At 42.0% G+C, this 23,202-nt stretch overlaps 2 protein-coding genes across 3 annotated transcripts in view; one reads left to right on the forward strand and one right to left on the reverse strand.

The window, feature by feature from the left end:
- Positions 1–18,225, reverse strand: part of adgrv1 (adhesion G protein-coupled receptor V1) — a 197,173-nt gene extending 178,948 nt beyond the window's left edge. Inside the window, exon 1 of the mRNA XM_014160914.3 lies at positions 17,815–18,225. Coding sequence (XP_014016389.3) covers positions 17,815–17,881 — 67 coding nt within the window. The 5' untranslated portion in view covers positions 17,882–18,225. The remainder of the gene's footprint in view (positions 1–17,814) is intronic.
- A 917-nt stretch (positions 18,226–19,142) lies between these two features.
- lysmd3 (LysM, putative peptidoglycan-binding, domain containing 3) lies at positions 19,143–23,178 on the forward strand. 2 transcript variants are annotated; one of them, XM_014160907.3, is made up of 3 exons: positions 19,143–19,256; positions 21,331–21,591; positions 21,735–23,178. In XM_014160907.3, exons 2-3 carry the CDS (start codon positions 21,337–21,339, stop codon positions 22,407–22,409), a joined length of 930 nt encoding a protein of 309 aa, XP_014016382.1. In that variant the 5' UTR covers positions 19,143–19,256; positions 21,331–21,336; the 3' UTR covers positions 22,410–23,178. The 2 variants fall into 2 exon arrangements, with proteins under 2 accessions (XP_014016382.1, XP_045560266.1); XM_045704310.2 differs by lacking the exon at positions 19,143–19,256 and adding an exon at positions 19,281–21,168.
- Positions 23,179–23,202: the final 24 nt, after the last annotated feature.

Consider the following 23,202-nt stretch of genomic DNA (forward strand, 5'->3'; position numbering starts at 1 on the left):
TCCGGGAGCCAGGCCTGCTCTGTAATCTTACAGTTTTCCCAATCGCTTTGGTGCAATGTTCATAAGTGCGTGGTACGTTTTCACAATGCTTATCACAAAAATCTAAACAGATCATCAAAATGGCTCATGTTTCAAAACTCTAAGCACGTTTTCAATTGACTGAGTGAGTACAACAAACACATTCACAGTCACTTGTTCACTGCACCAAATCACTCTTTCAATTTGGATACCTATGCTTTTTAAAATGCAATATTCATTTTACTTTTGATATCATTTTCTTGTCATTCGTCAGGCAAAACAATTAACTATCACTTAATCAAACTGCTCAAAACTACTGAACCAAAATGATGTAGTGCCTAGTGAAATATAATTTGATAACTGCTGAACACTGTACTTTTCTATATTTTGACATCATAAATGTATCAATTTGACATGAATTTATGTTGGAATGTAAAACCAAATCATATACAGTATGGATGTGGCTGTAAAACATACATCATCCTCCATCAGCCAAAAGGGGAAAGAGTCACTATGTGCTACCACTTGGAAATATAGTGTAGTGAACAATGCACTGCTGAAACATCTGGGTTGTTTAGGCTTATGTAAGGGATAATCAACGAGGGGTTATGCATTCTACGGAAAATAATGAACGATGTGGAAGGTGTGTAACCCAACGTACTAGCAGCGTTGCAGTATTTTCTAGAGAATGCATAGAGCCATGAGTTGATTATCCCTTTTACATTATGGCTATTATTTAACACATTTGCCGCTAGATATGTGTTCATTTGTAGGTAGAAATGTGTTCAACATCCACTGAAGTAGCTAGCAGGTTTACTAGATAGCTACAGTAGTTGCCATGGTAAGCAAACATACAGACTTGCTAGTTTAGCTAACCAAACCATCAGTCCTAGCTTGCTGTTATGAAAATAGAATTTAACAATACCAATACTGTTTTCAATTCGACTTATGCATTCAAAAGCAGCTCAAACAAAACATGTAAAAATTAACTACAGCCAAAATGCTGAAATGCTGTGCATTATAGGGAAATAATGCACGCTCTAGAATGGCCTTTAAGCTAATCAGAAAGGAATGCTCAACAATGCCATGGTATAAAACTGGGTGGTTCGAGCCCAGAATGCTGATCTCAGACCGTATACCACAGGTATGACAAAACATGTATTTTTACTGTTGTAATTACGTTGGCAACCAGTTTATAATAGCAATAATGCACATGAATTTCAAGAAGAGAGAGAGACAATATTGTATCAATTGCCCATCCTCCCAAAAATGTCTGAAACATACCTCTTTAAAAAGATTTGGAAAGGTCAGATGCAGCTATTTTCATCTCAATATCAAATCATTTCTGGGTAAAAATTAAGTACCTTACTGTGATTGTTTTGAATTAAAATGGTCAAAAATAAACAAAAATAGCTTCTTAGCAAAGGGCAATTTCTAAAGCAAGAATTTTGCTAGGACTGTCTGGGAGTGGTCTGGGGGAAGCTGATAACTAGCTGTTATTGGCAGAGAGGTTTGGAACTCCCTTTCTCACTGGTCTATTAACTATTTTACTTCCTGGTGATGTCCCCACTCCCTCAAAAATGCACTCATCTTTTCCTACTAGTACTGACTTTGCTGATAATGACTTTGATGAGGGAAAATGTACTTACAACGATGGTGAGACAACAACATATCACATAGCTATCTGAAGATGAATGGATTAATGTAAGTCGTCCTGGATAAGAGCCTAAAATGACTAAATATAAAAATAAAAAATGGATTAAAAGTTTTTTTTCCCCCTCATCAATCTATACAAAATACCCTATAATGACAAAGCAAAAACAGGTTTAGAAATTTTAGCAAAAATGTCTAAATAAAAGCTGAAATATCAAATTTATTTAACCTGTTTAGGATAGGGGGCAGTATTGACACGGCTGGATAAAAAACATACCCGATTTAATCTGGTTACCACTCCTACCCAGTAACTAGAATATGCATATACTTATTACATATGGATAGAAAACACCCTACATTTTCTAAAACTGTTTGAATGGTGTCTGTGAGTATAACAGAACTCAAATGGCAGGTCAAAACCTGAGAGATTCCTTTACAGGAAGTGGCCTGTCTGACCATTTCTTGAACTTCTTTTCCATCTCTATCATTTACTAAGGATCTCTGCTCTAACGTAACACTTCCCACGTCGTCCATAGGCGCTCAGAGCCCGGGAAAAAACAGAATGTCGTCATTCTAGCCCCAGGCTGAAACACATTATCGCCTTTCTCAAGTGGCCGATCAAGGGACACTGGGCTTATGCGCGTGACCCCGACCGCCCCCGCCTTTGGGATTTTTTCCTCTGTTTGCCGAAAAGGAGATTCCCTGTCGGAATATTATCGCTTTTCTACGAGAAAAATGTCGTCAAAATTGATTTTAAACAGCGGTTGACATGCTTCGAAGTACGGTAATGGAATACTTAGAATTTTATTGTCACGAATTGCGCCATGCGCGCGACACTTCTTTACTATTTCGGATAGTGTCTGGAACGCACGAACAAAATGCCGCTATTCGGATATAACGATGGATTATTTTGGACCAAACCAACATTTGTTATTGAAGTAGCAGTCCTGGGTGTGCATTCTGACGAAGACAACAAAAGGTAATCAAACTTTTATAATAGTAAATATGATTATGGTGAGTGCTAAACTTGCCGGGTGTCTAAATAGCGAGCCCGTGATGCCTGGGCTATGTACTTAGAATATTGCAAAATGTGCTTTCACCAAAAAGCTATTTTAAAATCGGACATATCGAGTGCATAGAGGAGGTCTGTATCTATAATTCTTAAAATAATTGTTATGCTTTTTGTGAACGTTTATCGTGAGTAATTTAGTAAAATGTTAGCGAATTCCCCGGAAGTTTGCGGGGGGTATGCTAGTTCTGAACGTCACATGCTAATGTAAAAAGCTGGTTTTTGATATAAATATGAACTTGATTGAACAAAACATGCATGTATTGTATAACATAATGTCCTAGGGTTGTCATCTGATGAAGATCATCAAAGGTGAGTGCTGCATTTAGCTGTCTTCTGGGTTTTGGTGACATTATATGCTGGCTTGAAAAATGGGTGTCTGATTATTTCTGGCTTGGTACTCTGCTGACATAATCTAATGTTTTGCTTTCGTTGTAAAGCCTTTTTGAAATCGGACAGTGTGGTTAGATTAACGAGAGTCTTGTCTTTAAATGGCTGTAAAATAGTCATATGTTTGAGAAATTGAAGTAATAGGATTTTTAAGGTTTTGAAAATCGCGCCACAGGCTGGCAGTGGCTGTTACGTAGGTGGGACGAATTCGTCCCGCCTAGCCTAGAGAGGATAAGTATTCAGACCCTTTACTCAGTACTTTGTTGAAGCACCGTTGGCAGCGTTTACAGCCTCGAGTCTTCTTGGTGTGTCACTGCATAGCTATTTTCAGGTCTCTCCAGAGATGTTCGATCAGGTTCAAGTCCGAGCTCTGGCTGGGCCAATCAAGGGCATTCAGAGACTTGTCCCCAAGCCAATCCTGCATTGTCTTGGCTGTATGCTTAGGGTCGTTCTCCTGTTGGAAGGTGAACCTTCAAACCAGTCTGAAGTCCTGAGTGCTCTGGAGCAGGTTTTCATCAAGGCTCTCTCTGTACTTTGCGTCGTTCATCTTTCCCTCGATCCTGACTAGTCTACCAGTCCCTGCCGCTGAAAAACATCCCCACAGCATGATGCTGCCACCACCATGCTTCACCGTAGGTTTCCTCCAGATGTGACGCTTGGCATTCAGGCCAATCTTGGTTTCATCAGACCAGTTTCCGTCTGGCCATTACATAAAGGCCTGATTGGTGGAGTGCTGCAGAGATGGTTGTCCTCCTGGAAGGTTCTCCCATCTCCACAGAGGAACTCTAGAGCTCTGTCAGAGTGACCATTGGGTCTTGGTCACCTCACTGACCAAGGCCCTTCTCCCCCAATTGCTCAGTTTGGCTGGGCGGCCAGCTCTAGGAAGAGTCTTGAGGTTTCCAAACTTCTTCCATTTAAGAATGATGGAGGCCACTGTTTTCCTGGGGACCTTCAATGCTGCAGAAATATTTTGATACCCTTCCCCATATCTGTGCCTCGACACAATCCTGTCTCGGAGCTCAACGGACAATTCCTTCAACCTCATGCCTTGGTTTTTGCTCTGACATGCACTGTCAACTGTGGGATCTTATATAGACAGGCGTGTGCCTTACCAAATCATGTCCAATCAATTGAATTTACCACAGGTGAACTCCAATCAAGTTGAAGAAACATCTCAAGGATGGTCAATGGAAACAGGATTCCCCTGAGCGCAATGTCGAGTCTCATAGCAAAGGTTATGAATACTTATGTAAAATAGATTTTTTTGCAAAAAATTCTAAAATCATGTTTTTGCTTGTCTAATCGCACTCTAGCAACTCCTTGAGGGCCGGGCGCATGCACGCTGACTTCGGTCGCCAGCTGTACGGTGTTTCCTCTGACAAATTGTTGCGGGCTGGTTTGTGGGTTAAGCGAGCAGTGTATCAAGACGCAGTGTGGCTTGGCGGGGTCGTGTTTTGGAGGACACATGACCCTCGACCTTCTCCTCTCCCGATTCCGTATGGAAGTTGCAGCGATGGGACAAGAAGGGGTAAAAAAATATATATATATATATTCACAAAATATATAACTTGACCACATCATAGAATATGTATGTAAATATATTTTTAAATATATGTTAATTACATCTATTTTTGCACCACATGTATCATGCTGAATTGTAATGTTGAGTCTATTGACCTCTGATACAGTACCTTGGCATTCGATTCCCAAAGTGGGGTTTGCATGCAGAATTTGGGAAAAAATGATGCAGCTATTGAGGCTACCCACCACTTATGAAACATAATAAGAGTAGCTATGTTTATTTTGAAAAGAGACACATGAACCTAGAACATATTTCTTCTGAACTGTCAATCACAATTGAAAATGTTTCCGAGCCAGGCCCCCAGCCCACCTCCAACTGACAGAGCAGCCATTGCAAAAATGTTTTCTTCAGATGAAGGAGAAGACCAGCTGTCAGGGGAAAACCTAATTCTGATTGGCTGGGCCTGGCTCCCCAATTTTTCAAATACATGCAGTACCAGTCAAAAGTTTGGACACACCTACTCATTCAAGGATTTTTCTTTATTTTTACTATTTTCTACATTGTAGAATAATAGTGAAGACATCAAAACTAGGAAATAACACATATGGAATCATGTAGTAAGCAAAAAAGTGTTAAACAAATCAAAATATATTTTATATTTGAGATTCTTCAAAGTAGCCACCCATTGCCTTGATGACAGCTTAGCACACGCTTGGCATTCTCTCAACCAGCTTCACGAGGTCGTCAGCTGGAATGCATTTCAATTAACAAGTGTGCCTTGTTAATTTGTGGAATTTCTTTCCTTCTTAATGTGTTTGAGCCAATGAGTTGTGTTGTGACAAGGTAGGGGTGGTATACAGAAGATAGCCCTGTTTGGTATAAGACAAAGTCAATATTATGGCAAGAACAGCTCAAATAATCTAAGCGAAATGACAGTGCATCATTACTTTAAGACATGAAGATCAGTCAATGCGGAAAATTTCAAGAACTTTGAACATTTTTTCAAGCGCAGTCGCAAAAACCATCAAGCACTATGATGAAACTGGCTTTCATGAGGACCGCCACAGGAAAGGAAGTCCCAGAGTTACCTCTGCTGCAGAGGATAAGTTCATTAGAGTTAACTGCACCTCAGATTGCTGCCCAAATAAATGCTCACAGAGTTCAAGTAACAGACACATCTCAACATCAACTGTTCAGAGGACACTGCGTGAATCAGGCCTTCAAGATCAAATTGCTGCAAAGAAATCACTACTAAAGGACACTAACAATAAGAAGAGACTTGCTTGGGCCAAGAAACACGAGCAATGGACATTAGACCGGTGGAAATCTGTCCTTTGGTCTGATGAGTCCAAATTTTAGATTTTAGTTGGGGTTTTTTTACCAAGGAGAGTGATTGAGTGCTGCATCAGATGACCTGGCCTCCACAATCACCCGACTTTAACAGAATTTAGATGGTTTGGGATGAGTTGGACTACAGAGTGAAGGAAAAGCAGCCAACAGTGCTCAGCATATGTGGGAACTCCTTCAAGACTGTTGGAAAGAATCTCAAATATATTTACATTTGTTTAACACTTTTTTGGCTACTACAAGATTCCATATGTGTTATTTCATAGTTTTGATGTCTTCACTATTATTCTACAATGTAGAAAATACTAAAAATAAAGAAAAACCCTTGAATGAGTACGTGTGTCCAAACTTTTGACTGGTACTGTATGTATTTCAAACATCTGTCAATATATTAGGCTTCTGTATGGGTGTCTCTGGTTGATCACGTGAGCACGGAGCTGAGCGTAGCCAAGTAATGGACATACTGTCTGATGCTGACAACTCCCTTCTAAAAAAAGACTCCTACAGCAGAAGCACACTTACACAGAGGACTCAATGTCAATGTGCGCCAATCAATGTCAATGTGCGCCTATCACTGGATCAGTGTGATTATAATTGCTGATAGTACTAATGAGAAATTAATTTGAACATAGATACTGTGCTATCTTCTATCCAAGCTTTTTCAATCCCATGCCAATGCAAATGCCAAGCCAATGTTTTAAAACCCAGTCTTGAGACTTCATAGTCTTTATGATGGGCTTTCCCAGCCCTTAGGTTTCCCTAGTTCTAAAAAGTCCTCCCACGTATGAGCCTGTGGTTGTGTCTAGCAGTTTATGTTCCCACAGATCCGCAGGATTTAAACATGGGGCGGCTGTGGGATTTCATTCATCATCAAGTTCTGTTTGGAGTCAGCCGGGACACATTGGAAGTGCCTGTCAGTAACTCTAGTACACCACAGTTTCTGTGACAGGGGGGTGTCTTGCCATTGATCTGGGTGGGACAGGCCACACTGGGAGTGGTAGGCAGTACACTTCATACATCCCAAAGTGTCACTACAAACAGTGATTTCAGAAAGTATTCACACCCCTTTCCACATTTTGTTGCATGAATTTAAAATGGTTTACATTGAGAGTTTGTGTCACTGGCCTACACACAATACCCCATAATGTCAAAGTGGAATTTAAAGCTGAAATGTCTTGAGTCAACAAGTATTCAACCCCTTTGTTATGTCAAGTCTAAATAAGTTCAGGAGTAAAAATGTGCTTAAAAAGTCAGATAATAAGTTGCATGGACTCACTCTGTGCACAATAATAGTGTTTAACATTATTTTTTTAAATGACAATCTCTGTACCCCACATACACAATTATCAGTAAGGTCCCTCAGTCAAGCATTGAATTTCAAACTCAGATTCAACAACAAAGACCAGGGAGGTTTTCCAATGCCTCGCAAAGAAGGCCACATATTGGTAGATGGGTACAAATAAAAAAAGCAGACATTGAAAATCCCTTTAAACATGGTGAAGTTATTAATTACCCTTTGGATGATGTACCAATACACCCAGTCACTACAAAGATACAGGCATCCTTCACTAACTCAGTTGCAGGAGAGGAAGGAAACCGCTCAGGGATTTCACCAGTGGCGACTTTGAAACAGTTACAGAGTTTAATGAGCGTGAAAACTGAAGACGGGTCAACAACATTGTAGTTACTCCACAATATTAACTTAAATGACAGAGTGAAAAGAAGGAAGCCTGAACAGAATACAAATATTCCAAAACATGCATCCTGTTTGCAACAAGGCATTAAAGTAGTTCTGCAAAAAAATGTGGCAACGGTATGGCAGCGCGGCAAGTAGCCTAGCAGTTAAGAGCGTTCGGCCAGGAACCAAAAGGTTGCCAGTTCGAGACGGCAAGGAGGGAAGATCTACCGTTCTCTCCTTGAGCAAGGGAGTTAACCCCCGAGTACTGATGATGTCAATTAAGGCATCTCTCTGATTCAGAGGGGTTGGGTTAAATGCGGAAGAGACATTTCGGTTGAATACATTCAGTGGTGCAACTGATTAATTATTCTATTTCAAAGCAATTTTGTCCTGAATATGTTTGGGGCAAATCCAATACGCCACTCGCCATATTTTGAAGGATAGTGGTGGCTGCATTATCTTATGGGTGTGCTTGTCATCGTTAAGGACTATGGAGTTTTTCAGGATAAAAAAGAAACAGAATTGCGATATAAATCTACCATTCCAGTGTTTTACTTGCTATATTGTATGTACTTCGCTACCATGGCCTTTTTTGCCTTTACCTCCCTTAGCTCACCTCATTTGCTCACATTGTATATAGACTTATTTTTCTACTGTATGTTTGTTTTACTCCATGTGTAACTCTGTGTTGTTGTATGTGTTATACTGCTTTGCTTTATCTTGGCCAGGTCGCAATTGTAAATGAGAACTTGTTCTCAACTTGCCTACCTGGTTAAATAAAGGTGAAAAAATAAATAAATAAATAAGCACAGGCAAAATCCTAGAGGAAAACCTGTTCCAGTCTGTTTTCCACCAGACACTGGGAGATTAATTCACCTTTCAGCAGGACAATAACCTTAAACACAAGGCCAAGTATACACTGGAGTTGCTTACCAAGACGACATTAAATGTTCTTGAGTGGCCTAGTTACAGTTTTGACTTAAATCGGCTTGAAAATCTATGGCAAGACTTGAAAATAACTGTCTAACAATGATCAACAACCAACTTCACAGAGCTTGAAGAATAAACATTTTTGAATGTGCAAATATTGTCCAATCCAGGTGTGCAAGGCTTTAAGAGACAAATCCAGAAAGACACACAGCTGTAACCACTGCCAAAGGTGAGTCTAACATGTATTGACTCACCTTTGAGTCAACTTTGTGAATACTTATGAAAATGTGATATTTCTGTATTTCATTTTCAATAACGTTTCAAAAATGTCTAAAAACATGGACAAAGGCAGCATGTTAGAACCAGATATAAAAAGGGCTTGAGTCTCAACCAATCTAGCTCGGCCCTGGTAGGCCTTTACCCCCTGGCACTGGCACTTTCAGTCAGGCAGCACAACAACTAACGGAAGTGATGAAACCACCCATTTTTTTTTCTTTACCCAAACCAGAATGTATCCTCTGTGTTTGTTGGTTAGTTTTCTATTTCAGCAAACCATACATGAATTATGCCACCCCCATGTGTTAGGCTACCTCAGAAACCACCCTCCATGCCATTCCTCGTCGCTGGCCACGAATGGCTGCCATATATGGTCAGCTCACAAAGCCATAATTGCAATTTCACATATAGTTTCTCCTTCAGTATTTTTAGATCAGTGAAAGTTCTCAACATCCAGAGCTTGGGGGAATTAAGAAATGTAATGTGACTTTGGCTAAAAGGTACATCATTAAATCTGATGAAAATTCAGTAAACCACAGCGTATTGTTGGCTAGACACTAATTTAGAGAGCTATTCTGGAAATGCACTTCTATGTATTTTGGGGGGAAACACAGAGAACCTAGCATTAGCCCAACAAGCAGACAAAATAGTGTTTTGGAAATACGTTTTTGAGGGATGCATAGAGGTATGAGTGGGAAAAAAAGGATATCATTCCATCTTAGGGAGAAGTCAAGTTTATTTGGATCCCCATTAGTTTTTGCAGAAGCATCAGCTACTCTTCCTGGGGTCCACAAAAAACATAAAGCATGACAAGTAACAAAACACTGATACATTGGTAGGCAAGGGAAGTAACACAAATTAAAATTACAGCGATATACAAACAATGCAACTAAAAATATAATACAATTACAGGTCATCGAGCACATTGACAGCGTACTTTTTCCAGCAAATTATTTTCCTCTTGTGGAGATGGTGCCAATCACTGGTGCATTTTTACTGTGGACAGGAAAAAAGAGAATGTCTAACAGAGGTATTGTCCCATCCCCACGGCTGCGGTTGGCTGCTCTCAAATTGCGCCAACTGCATCTCACATCCTCGCAAACCAAAAACACAAAGATTTTTTTTCTTTGAGAAAAGTGGGTAGAATCCCAGACAAAACAAGCGAGTTCCATTGAGTGCTCCGAGCGCCCTGGAGCTGGCTCTCTCTTCTGACTGATTAGCCTGTACAACACACACAATGATTGAGCTAGACAGAAATGCACTTTCAGGGGATTAAACAAGGACGAGCTCGCTACAGCACCGGGACCAAAAGGGCCAAATTAGACAGAGTATTACTTCATCGCATGTAACCAGTGAGGCCTGGATGAAATGCTAATTGCCTTTCATAGACGTCCACAACAGAGACGGGATCCAGAGGGGTGGCTGTTGTCAGGGCGGGAGCGGGACATCACAATTCACTGACCAACGCACAGTTCTTCAGCAGGCTTCTGTTGTGCCTGTTCTTTTCTTTTCTTTTTGCGTTGTTTTTTCCCTCTCTTTTCTTTGTCTCTCTCCTTTTTTGCATGCAGGACTCCCCCTCCCACCCAGCCAAGTACAAACCCCATTCAGACAGATAGTCCTCTTCTCTCTGAGTAATTCTCTCTCTCTCTCTCTCTCTCTGCTCTCCCACACCCCCTTCAGTATGGGCAATGTGGGAACCTCGTTCCTCTCCAAGCCTCTCCACTGGGCTGCTCTTGGCAGACTGGGGACAGATGGCAGAATTGTGGCTTCAGTAAATCCCTGATCAAGTGTGGCCGGTCCTGAGCAGCGGTACAGCCAATGCACAGCCTATATACCGCACTTCCACTAACAAGCTGGTCATTAAGTCCGTCTCAGTGATCCTTCCCTGGTCCTTCACAGACCACACAGGTTATCTCTCTCCCCATCATGTAGTGAGTCACTATACAACCTGGGTTCTGTTAACGGCGAACACCTGTTCAGTGATTAGTAATGGGGATTTTGCATGCTGATCAGATTATCCTTGAAGACAATAAGCATAAGCAAGCAAACCATTCAGGACCCCACTTTGATAAGATCATCAATTCATCGAATAGGAACTGTCTGTCTTCAAGCATACGGTAGATACGGTGAAGACAGGCTACTTTACTATGAATCTGTGGGACACTTCCTAATCCACAAACTGATAAAGGTTATCATTGGCAGCATATCATGTACAGTGGCTACGATGTATAAAGGCATAAATCCCAACTAATAACTTCTTATCCACTTTCTCAGCATTGCAACGCATAGTAAGGAACACAAGCCCTGGTCAATAATGCACTATATAAGGAATAGGGAGCCATTTAGGATGCACTCTTGAACTGATAATCTCATGTCACAGCTCCTCTCTGGGGACCACAACAACCACTCAGTTTTCTCCTGTGGACGTCGAAAAAAAGATGGAGATGGTGCTCTAGCCTAATTTCCAAATGAAAGGACTGAGAATAAGGATCAACACACCTCCCACTCTAAATGTTCTCGAACAACAAACACACTAGATCTCTGTTCCAATGCTCTACTTAAGTAATTCCTGCAGCATGACAAACTACAATGAGGAGGTACCTGGTTGGTAGAAAGGAGCCAGGGACACTTAGTCAAGAGAAAGAACATGAAAGAGAAAGAGGGTGTTGCAAATAGGCTTGCTTCTTTTCTTGACTGGCAACGACATATAGAATGCTCCCGTTTATAAGCTACACACACACAACGAGATGAATGGGTGCCTTTTCTGCTGGCCACCCAAAGTTTTTAGTTAAAAAAATCTATACAAAAATGAACAGAATGCTCCTCTGTATAAGCCACACACACACACACGCACGTTTGTTTAAAAAAAAAAAATATTTAGTAGAAAAGCATTCCCACAAATGAAAAAAAGAGACGTTTCTCAATGTAATCAAGGTATGAAATGATTGTTATTGTCAATTACAATCTCGTTTTGGGCTTAACTGTGGTCAATTTGCAGTGTATAAATTATTATCCTTATGTTCCGGCGCCCCAACCATCCGCTCTGACAGATATCGCCCCGTGGCTGAATCTAGTTGCCTAACCCTGATCTAGAGCAATTCAAAAGGCTGATTGAGGACCTTTTTTTACTGAAGAATGTGTTTGGTTTCTATGATTGTGTTTTGTTTTTGTGTATTGATGTGTATATAAATGTGTATTGATGTTTATACAGGTCTCATCTGTAAAAGGGACCTTGGTCTCAGCATGATTCCCTGTCAAAATAAAGGTGAAATAAAAAGAGCACACACACACACACACATGCATACATACACAGGCTACATACTGTCAGCAGTGCTGCCATCCAGCCTGTCTATATCCCCTGACTAAGGCTCTCATCGGGGTGACTAATGCAGGAGAATGGGGTGGGATCTGGGGTGTAGAGTAGGGTTGGGGTGGGTCTAATGAGGGTGAGATCCGGGGAGCGTGATCTATCTGTGACCCCCTCCAATGGGAGTCTGTGTGTGACTCTCCAACTGACCCCTGTAAATTAGGAGAGGAAACGTGGCTCCCCCTCTAACCAGGATAAGAGGTACGACCCGCGGGTGTTTACGGCCGGATGGATAAACTTACCACTGTGACCATGGAGGGGGGAGTGGGGGTCAGTAAATCCTACAGAACAGGAGCACTAAACAGCAGCCAGAGAGCAATCAAATGAAGGCTTTTAATGGCTAGGGAATATCTAGCTGACAGAATTGCTGCTTTGTATATCTTACTTTCAATGGTCATATTATAGAGATAGTGTAGCAACTGCAAAACATGTTCAAAATGATTTATAGGTTTGTGGCATAGTAAATTCAGTCTTTATTGACAGTCCTTTGTTGAAGCTGAGGTAAGTAGCAGCTATGGACCTCAGTGAGAGTGGACAAGCTGGTGATGCATCGCATGGCCCAGCAGGGTGCTAAGTCTCTAAGGCGGCTTTAAGAACATCAGAGAGGGTCGAAGTTCAAGTTCAATGCCCCAAGAAAATGGGATGCAAGACAACTGTAGGGGGGCTCTTCTTTGGCCCTACAGAGTACAATACAGAACAATGTGTGTGTGTGTGTGTGTGTGTGTGTGTATTAAAAGAGTACGTGTGTGCATTTCTGTTTACCTGTTTGCGTGCGTGCATAGGGAATGGATTTAGAGGAAGGTCTGGTTCTGGCTGTAGTGACCGAACGATTCTCACATCAGAAACCGCTGCATAACAATTGCGGTCCGTCAGGTAAAATAAAGAGACCTCAGGATTGTTGGACCTCTCCAAGGGCTCATGATGTGTCCCGCCACTTTCCTGTCCCTCTGCTCCAAAGTAAACTTCTACTAAAACATGATACTGTCTTACTGGTTAGCTTGAAACTGACAAAAGTACTCTGAACACAGTCTATAAACACTTCAACAGTGGATAAATTAGAATCCATCATTTATCTGACAAAGTCGAGAAGTGACTCACTGTTATTCTATCAACGTGACGGCAATAGCTTTAGACTTTTACTGCAACTTAAAACATGTGGTGATGACATAACCTAAGACAGGCTTCTTCTCATGTCATCTCTCTTACATTTGAGCATAAGGACACTCAATACCCGCCTTTTAACTGACCGCAGCAGCGCTAAAAACCAAATGACCTTCAATTCCTTTAGCAAGGTAGTGAACCCTTTCTTTTGTCCCTCCTATGCTACCGCCATTTATTCAAATATTCCGCTCCGTTTAAGAAGTTAACAAATTAAACAAGGAGAAATATGAAGTGTGTGTTTGTGTCTGTGTGTGGTGTCTGTGTCTGTCTGTGTGTGTCTGTGTGTGTATGCGCGTGTTTCACCCCACAACACATTCAGAGTCTCTTCATGTCTCCTTTTTTGAATCAGAGCCCTAATTATGCTGTCTTTCCACAGCTGTGCTTTTCAACATTGACCAAACATCACGTAATCGAGGAGCGCCCCACCACCAACCAGCACAGACAGAGCACAACCTGCAACATTGATTCACCATTCGCTTATTAGCCTGAGAGTTGATTGTCATGTCATAAGAGTATAACTTACCTCTAATGATCTAAACTACCCGTTATATGCTCAAAACCAAGAGGGAATTAATGCCATTTATGTATGCTCTCTGAGCATGTTCTTGGCCTCCCAGTCTCTCTCCATAGCAGCACTCAGCTGAACTGCTTAACCCCAGTCATATCCCCACTGCGCTGCTACTGTGCTGTGGCTCCTGTGGCTCCTGTGTCTTTGTGAACTGGGCTGGGCTGAGCTCGTTGAATTGAGTGACTGTGTGCAGCCCAATGGCATGCGTGGGTGCTTTGTTTTAGCCGAGGCCCCAAAGTGGTGGGAAAGAGCTCTGAGACTGGAACCCCACTATTTACACTCTCAAGGTGTGGAAAACAAAACCAGACTGGAACTAATCTCTATCCCATTTTCCCACACACTTAGCGTAAGTCAGTGCCATGCCTTGCTCTGTGGCACTGAACTATCTACATAGTATTGTTACAATAAGAAATGAGCACAATGAATAAGCAGAGAACACTGTATTGTAACCCAAGAGGGGTGTGAAGACTTCCAAATGTTTAAAGGAGGGATACATGGAGAGATCCACAGCACTGACTTACCTTATCCCCTGTAAAGAAGCCCACAGAGAGAGCCCCATCTGGGCCCGGGAGTCTGAGAGTCACCCTGACGCAAGCAGGGCCCACAGGATGAGGCACTTTCCACTCCCCTCCATGCTCCATCAGAAGGCTGGAGGAGCACAGAGCTCCACTTCGAACGATTCCTTTTCAAACATAATAAAATCAATGCTCTTGACATATCGGTGAGGCAGCTGCCCCTGCTTTGGTTCCTAGCTACATGCAGACACGTTACCCACGCTGCTTGGTGAAGCAGGAAGGGGAGGAGGGGGGGCGGCAGCATGCTAGGGGTGTGGAGGGATTGAGGGAAAGAGGGAGGGAGGGAGGTAGTAACTGCTGCTGGGTATTAAAGTACACCCAGTCCCAACACCGCCATTCCCAACACAAAAACAGCCATGTCTGTGATCAATCTAGACTGCGCCCAGAAGAGGTTATCTCCTAACATCGTCCGCCTCTTATTGAGGGTGCTCTGTTGGGTTTTCAGGACATCACCTTGGCCCCCTGTGATGGTGCTGATTGGGAGGCTGTCTCTTTGTCTGGTGCTCCATCACGCCTTGCCCTGTGAGGCATCTCTCCAGCAGACATCCATCTCAGTCTGGCCATGAGGCACTCTAGCACCTTATCAATTAGCACGGCCTGTTTATGGCACTGTCCCCTTTGTGTGTGGCTGCAGTAAGGGGAAGCCACAGAGGCTGAGCAGGGCAGGCAGTAAAACAGTTTCCGCCCAGTGAATCACATTCACACTCACACACAGGCGACTGCGCTGTAAGTCGTGCCAAGCAATGACATAAAAGCAAACAAACAAAAGAGACAACCAAACAAAAGACACGCAGTGCAACAACGGCAAGTAATAAGACCCAAGTCTGCCCCAAACACGGTGGAAAGTGGCTACTGTAGCATACTGGGATTTACCACTCTTAAATACCCAATACAGACATTTTTATACCAATATCAAATAATTTCTGGGTAACAATTAAGTACCTTAATAGCTAGGTTTCCATCGAATTTACGACAGATTTTGGTGCGAATATTCTAAACTCTGCATAAAATAATATGCGCATTTTCCCACCAGAGATGTCTCCATCAAAACTGACTTTTTGCTGATAAAAGGCCGTGCGTGATGACGTAGTGCACATAAAAATGACTTTTACCTCTAAATTACCATGTACCGAATGAAAAAGTTAAATAAATGAGTTTCCATCGCATTTTCAACTCTACTGATGGTTTTGTCACACTCCGGTCGTGGCACATGCTCTCCAGTCAATAGCTAGCAGATACAGCGCTACCTACATTATAGCTAGCAGATACAGCGCTACCTACATTATAGCTAGCAGATAAAGCGCTACCTACATTATAGCTAGCAGATACAGCGCTACCTACATTATAGCTAGCAGATACAGCGCTACCTACATTATGAGATTATTATGGATAAGAGCAATATTATTTGTATTTGTCCAACGGCAGCCAAGCATCGATCATCATGTCACCAGAATAAGCCCCTCGATATTTATTGGAAAGGAGCATCAAACTCATCACCTTGCACACTCACCACCCTGTGAAGTTCATCGTAACTTAATTAATCTGTAAACGAATAAACTGCATGCTTTCACGAGTCATAGCGGGAGATCCCACTTGTCGAACAAATTGTCTGTTGCCATTTATAAATCTGCATTTCATGTTTCCATCAGCCCAGACTTTTTTTCATGCGCCAGGTAAATTAATCAGTATGAAATCAATGGAAGGAAATGTGGTTAATGTATTAGATTTCCATTCAAATGGCCAAAAACGGCTTTTTAGCAACAACAAAAATTTCTCAAACAAGAATTTGGCTAGGACTGTCTGGGAGTGGTCTGAGTGGGAAGGGGAAAGCTGAAAACTAGCTATTATTGGTAGAGAGGTTTGGAACTCTCTTTGTTATTGGTCTATTAATCAATTTACCATATGGTGATGTCACCATGGAAAGCCGAAACTCCCACCCATGCTAACCTGCTGATTAGAAGTTGCTTTGCAGATTGTATTTTCAACTAGCAACTATCATTAAACAACACCATTTTTTTTCTCTCACTTTTACAGTGTCATCAGCTGTTTTACAATAGGATATAAAACACAGGAAAAACAGGATTTTGACTGCACTGGGCCCTTAATACAAATGCTGTGAATTAAAGAGCTGAGAAAACACCATTCTAGGTTTGCTGCAAGAGCAAATCAGTCTGATTCTACACTTAAACCTCCAAATGTCTGTTTAACTATGGAAAGAAGCATTACTGTTCAAAAGCTGGCAGACAGGGCTTAATAGAGAAGCAGCATTATTATCCCAAAAAGGAGGAGCAGGTGTATGCTGAATGGATATAGAAGTAGTTCACTGCCCACTGACAAAATGAATCTAACTCAGCTGTGGCACCATAGAGGAAGCAACAAAGGAGACTTAAACGCAACAATATGACATCACGTCAAATCAATTAAAGATGGTGTGGATATGATTAATTATATGGAAAACCGGACAGGCACTTCTAAATGTTAAAACATAGTGTAAAAAAAAATAGATATATTTCATGAATGCAAAAGTGGCGCAAAGCAGTTATTTTACTGATGGCCACACTTGCACAATGCGAGCTTCTACAGTAGCATATGCGTAACTCAATGTGAGCCAAGATTACTAATGACCCCAGTGTAAGATTAGTCAACAGGGCCTTTATGAGCGGGTCCTAGCTCATGCGCACCATGTGTGGCGGTTCCCCGCGGATTGTTGTTTTATTTCAATGGAAGAGAGAGGAAACACACAAAGCACAGTGTCCACACTGAAGATCCAGAGAGTAACCATGGAACCGTTTGTCTCACTCCTCAATGGGTTACCCGGCCATTCATTTAGTCATTTTACTGTATCAATATTTAGGCTTTTCAAATATATTAGCCACTCCGAGGGGATTTTGGCACTGTTAAACATTAAATTAGTAGTGGCTCAATACTTTAATTGTTTTCTTACAGTGTTAGACAATCCCTCTGCATGAGCTGTCAGGTGATGACAGTAAGGGGCACAAATTCATATAGGACTATCTCTGACATAGGTTAGTACTCTATAGTAATCAGAAGTACCCTAACGTAGCATTAAGAAAAACAAATACAATCTTAAGTGAAAAATTGAGAAATTCGAGCCACTGCAAGATTCTATCAAATTGCCCCAAATGAAAGGTGCGCGTATAAGGTCAAGAATCCTGCAGGAAAACGGTTTTATTAGTCAACTTGCTGTATAGTTAAATCAATCACCTGTTCACAAAATTATGAAATTTATCCAGACTTACCTGACACCTTGCTGGCTATCAGTCCAAGATAAATTATAGAAATACCACTACTGTTATTGATAGGCATCGATAACGCCTATCAATAATCTCCCAAAGTTTCTGTCAGATGACGTTATTGGTCAATGAATGCATCTTGATACTCGTAGCCTACTCCAATTCTTGGGGTGCTCTTGACAGCTCTCGGTACCCCCAGCGAACAACCACACATAAAGCGTCACACTCGTGACGGAATATGGCAAATAACTAACGGTATTTCCTCTGTGTACAAAACGGTGTAGTGCAATCGTTTTTTGTTCAATCCATCTGACTGCTTAAGGGTTCGCTGAGAGAAAGAACATACGCAGCCATGTCGATCAGCCTCACTACTGTCTAAACAAAACTACTATGCGGACTCCCCGCATGTCGAGGGAAGGCGAAATGTGCTAATCTTAATCGCATTTGCCTCGGGGAGCTCGACAGAAGTAGCGGACAGCTCCACCCAGCGAACCGTTGTCCTTACACCCAGCTATTTCGATAGGCCTAGAAGTGCATGCTTGAAATGACCTGAGGTTCACCATAAAGAAACGTGACCATTACGTTTGGGATTCAAGTTTATTGTTAGAATGATGTGTAGATTGAGATGTACCGTAATTTGTCTCTTCCTAGTAATTCTGAAATGTTCACTAAGAAACTTCTCAAAGGTGTTCCTATAGCCTAACAGCCCCTAGATGGCACAGTGATTGCTGAAGATCACGTTCATTAGCCTTACCTCAAAATTATCAAATTTCTCCAATTGTGGACACTTGCACTTGTTCATTTTCAGAAGAAAAATAGTCAAGTATCATTTGTCGGTGCCTTGGCCTAACACTTTAAATATCATAGATAGGAATTACTATAACAAAAAGAATAGCCCTATCAATGAATGTTTTCAAATTACGCTCAACCTGACACCTTGCTGGCTATCAGTCCAAGATAAATTATAGAAATACCACTACTGTTGATAGGGGCCAAACTAATTGGACCCAATCATAGGGCCGAGCCCGTGGCCTCTGATAAGGAACAGCACTTGCGCCATCTAGTGGTTTAAACTAGTTGCCACAGCCACAGCAAAATGGGATATATCGTAACAATTCATGAAAACAAAAATGTGCTTCTTAATTTGAGGTTTGGGTTAGGTATACTGTTATCGATGTGGTTTAGGTTACGGTTAAGGTTAGGGTTAGGTTTAAAATCACTTTTTAAGAAGATAAACTGTAGAAAGTGGCGTGGTTTATGACTTTGTGGATGTGGTAACTAGTGACGACAACATCTAGTGGTCAATGCAAGAATTGGAGTTCCTATCCACGTACGTCATCACGTTAGTATTCTGTTGACGTGGCGTAGCTAAACAAACGAACGCCTGTAAACCGGGGGAAGAATGGATGTGGCTTAGGTCGTCGACGGAACAGTGCTCATGTTTTCAGGTAAAGTCTGGGTGCTTCCTCGCTTATAATCTGCAAAAATTAACACGGATTTTTACCAGCAACAATAATCGTGAATGTACTACAGATAGCTAAGACACTTAGGGTACAGATGTTAGCTAAGCTAGCTCTACGTTAGCTTGACAGGCAAGCTAACTAATAGTTAGCTAACTAGAAACCTACCTAACGTAGCTATCTGGCAGCTGCTTCAGTCAGTTGGGCAACAAAGTGTTTGGTTGCGTTTTACTAATGTAGTTAATTGATGTGGTGAGAACACAATGTACGTACCTAGCTAGCTGGCAAGTTGTTTTCCCGCAGATAACTAACGTGTTAGGTTACATATGGATGGGATTGCCCATTCAAATAGACGGTAAACTTTATTAAACGTTAGGGAGGACTGCTGTAAACTGGGTATACCCCACTTGGGTTCTCAGAGAGCTAGTTTAAGGTTAGCCAGAGAACTAGCTAGCATTTACCTCCATGTTCCGTAACGTTATGAATGTTCATTATAATACTGAACAAAAACATAAACGCAACATGTAACTTAAAGTGCTGGTCCCATGTTTCATGAGCTGAAATAAAAGATCCCAGAAATGTTCCATACGGACAAAAAGTTACTCTCAAACTTTGTTTACATCCCTGTTAGTGCCAAGATAATCTATCCACCTGATATTAAGAAACTGGGTTAACAGCATGATCATTACACAGGTGTACCTTGTGCTGGGGACAAAAGGCGACTCTAAAATGTGCAGTTTCGTCACACAACGCCACAGATATCTCAAGTAGAGGGAGCGTGCAATTGTCATGCTGACTGCAGGAATGTCCACCAGAGTTGTTGCCAGAAAATGTCATGTTAATTTCTCTACCATAAACTGCCTCAATGTAGTTTTAGAGAATTTGGTAGTACGTCCAACCGGCCTCACAACCGCCAGCCCAGGGCCTCCACATCTGGCTTCTTCACCTGCGGGATCGGGCTCAGGAGTATTTGTCTTTTTAATAGAGGTCTTTTGTAGGAAAGAACAAATTCTAATTGACTGGGCCTGGCTCCCCAGTGGGTGGGCTACTGCTGCACCCGTGCTCAGTCATGTGAAATCCAAATCAGCAAAGTCTCTGACATTGTTGCGTTTATATCTTTGATCAGTATATTAGTGATAGTGAATTTACGTTAGTATGGTTATTTTGTTGGGACGGTTATTAACTGAGCTAGTTAGCTAACTGTGACTTCTGCTTAAACTTTAGCCAAAGATTTTTATTACTAAAATAGACCACAGCCTGTCGTTTCCAATGGGAACAAATTAGTCACAGTGGGCAGAGCCAAGCACAAGCTAGCGTGATCCTATTGTCGCGTTCTAGTAAACATTTTCATATTTCCGTTAGGGAACTCCTACTTTGAAGTGGCAATAACTCAAATCGCCTTTGCAGTCCTAAACAACGCAATTAAAATATAAAAAATAAAACTTTGCCAAAGGTTAAAGTCTACAAAACTTTGTACACTCTGTTCAGCAAATATTTTAGTTTTGGGAACAGAACTGTATTGACATTAAATGTATCATTGAGAATTTGCAGAATGTCGGCCAAAATCCACATCGTTCCATTTTCTCCCTCATTGTTCTGTGCTTTAGCCCTCTGAACATTAGCCAAAGTTTATCAAGATGTTATCTGACAAAAAGCTGTCACATCAGCAGCTGATGTTCCTCTATGAATGTCAAATGGAAACAAATGCCAACGTTATATAAACAAGGAGCTTCAGTACACTGCCGTCTCCCAGGCATCAATCTTATCAGTCAGTACCACTGACTAAACCTACAAGACTGATGGACTTTAATCATCCCTATGAAGATCATTCAACTGGAAGAGTTGGACTGAATGCGCTGTGCTTCACATGCAAGATACATTTACTGTTGCACGGTTTGAAGTATGTGAGATCTTGTCTATATTGAATGTAAATGAATGTAGGCTAACTACCTAGGTGTACCTTAAAAAACAGGCTGATATATACCTTGCTAATGCATCTGAAACTTGTAACTGAAGCTGTTGTATAGCTATCAATAACAATGTCTCGCTCCTCTCTTTGAAGTGAAAAATGACTGGGAGAAGCCAGCACTATGGTTTCCAGTCAGCCACGACGATGCAGCCTGCCAATGGAGGACATGCCTACCTATTTGGGAACAGCGCTGAGAACGATCTCGCTGAGGACGGAGAGAGCTACGAGCTGCGCACCCGAGGCCGGGACCGGAGGAGCACCTCCAGGGAGAAGTCAGACGACATTGTCCACCTGGTCCGAGACATTAAAGAAGGGGACACTCTGAATAGCTTCTCCCTGCAGTACCACTGCTCAGTAAGTCAACCTTAATCCCTGTCTTACTCTCTAATGACAAGCCCTTTCAGACAGACCGGACATGTAGCTTTGACTTCTCTCTACTTTTTTGCAACACATAAAACACAAAGTCAACTCCTTTGTTATGTATCTGTGTATCATAGGTAGCAGACATCAAGAGGGCCAACAACCTGTTGACAGAGCAGGACTTCTTTGCGCTGAGATCCATCAAGATCCCTGTGAAACGTTTCAGCATGCTGACAGAGACCCACAACACTACTGCTCTCAAATCTGCCTCCCCCACAGGCCACCGACGCATCCACCAGCCCCCCGTCTCCACAGAGACTTGCACAGACTCCTCCTCCTCCACAGACAGTGTGGGCAGCTTCCTGCAGGAGAAGGACAAGGACATTGAGCTGCTGGTCAAGTCCACTGGCACCTCCAGAAGCAGCCTGAACGAGGTGGTCTCCTCCCTGACCCTCCAGCAGCCCTTACTACTGGGGGAGCCTGACTTCAAGCCTGTCCTCAGGAAGGACCCCTACCATGGGGCAGACTGGGGCATGAGGTGGTGGATGGCGGTGGCCATCATGGTGGTGGTTGGCATCGTCACACCAGTGTTCTACCTGCTGTATTACGAGGTGCTGATGAAGGTGGACGTGAGCCACCACACCACCACGCTGTCGGCCAATCCGAATGGCATGCAGAATGCCCAGATGCCTGAGCCTGTGGCAATCAATGGAGGGCCCAACTCAAGACCTCATGCTGGAAACGTACCTAAACCAGACTCACATGGACACAATGTGGATGACCACCTTGGCCCCAAGAAAGAGAAAACGTAGCGAGGGTGAGAGTCACACTGAAGGAGTGGGAGATATTTCTGAGCAGTTCTATTTGGTACAATCTGAGAATCACTTTATGGGGAACAGAATCCATAGGAAAATTATGGAGGGGAATAATTTTCCGTGGACATACGTATGTTTTTTAAAAACGTTTTTAAAGCATTTTTTTCTTTTTCCCCGCACAGAGGTACCCAACTGCTTATTGTCCCCTTTGTCAGCTGATGGAACTGTTTCCGTAACGCTGTCTAAAGGGATGGTGCTATCAGGGATCCTTGGGATGTCCCTACCCTTAACCCCTACGTTACCATATGAGGTTTCAACTTTAATGGGTTGATGTCAGTTGGACATCCCAATGACCCTGTCTAAAGTGAGGGTTATTTGCTTGGTCAGAAAAGTACTGATTGCTGCCACTTATCAATGACAGTAATTTGAGGAATATTGGTCTTGTACTTACAATATCAGTATTGTCTAAAATGTGTTACAAATCTTGAACCTTGCTTGTATATTTTTTTGGCCTGTCTAGGGAGAACTGCATTTTGACTCACAAAACCTATATTTCTACTTAGGGCATGGTAACAAAACAGGAAATGCACAATATTCCCAAACACTAGCTTGCTATATTCTAGTGACATGTTATTTTAGTTCCTTTTCCTCATGTCCATTTCATAAAATCATGTGTAACAAACAGTATGTGCCTTGAACTTGTGGAACACTACAACAGGCTGAAAAATAAGTATATTTTGAATAAATTATTGATGCTCAGACTTTGCACGTTTGTTTATACAATTATTTA

The sequence above is a fragment of the Salmo salar genome, chromosome 20, assembly GCF_965601325.2.
Source record: "Salmo salar chromosome 20, fSalSal1, whole genome shotgun sequence".
In the NCBI taxonomy this organism is placed as follows: Eukaryota; Metazoa; Chordata; class Actinopteri; order Salmoniformes; family Salmonidae; genus Salmo; species Salmo salar.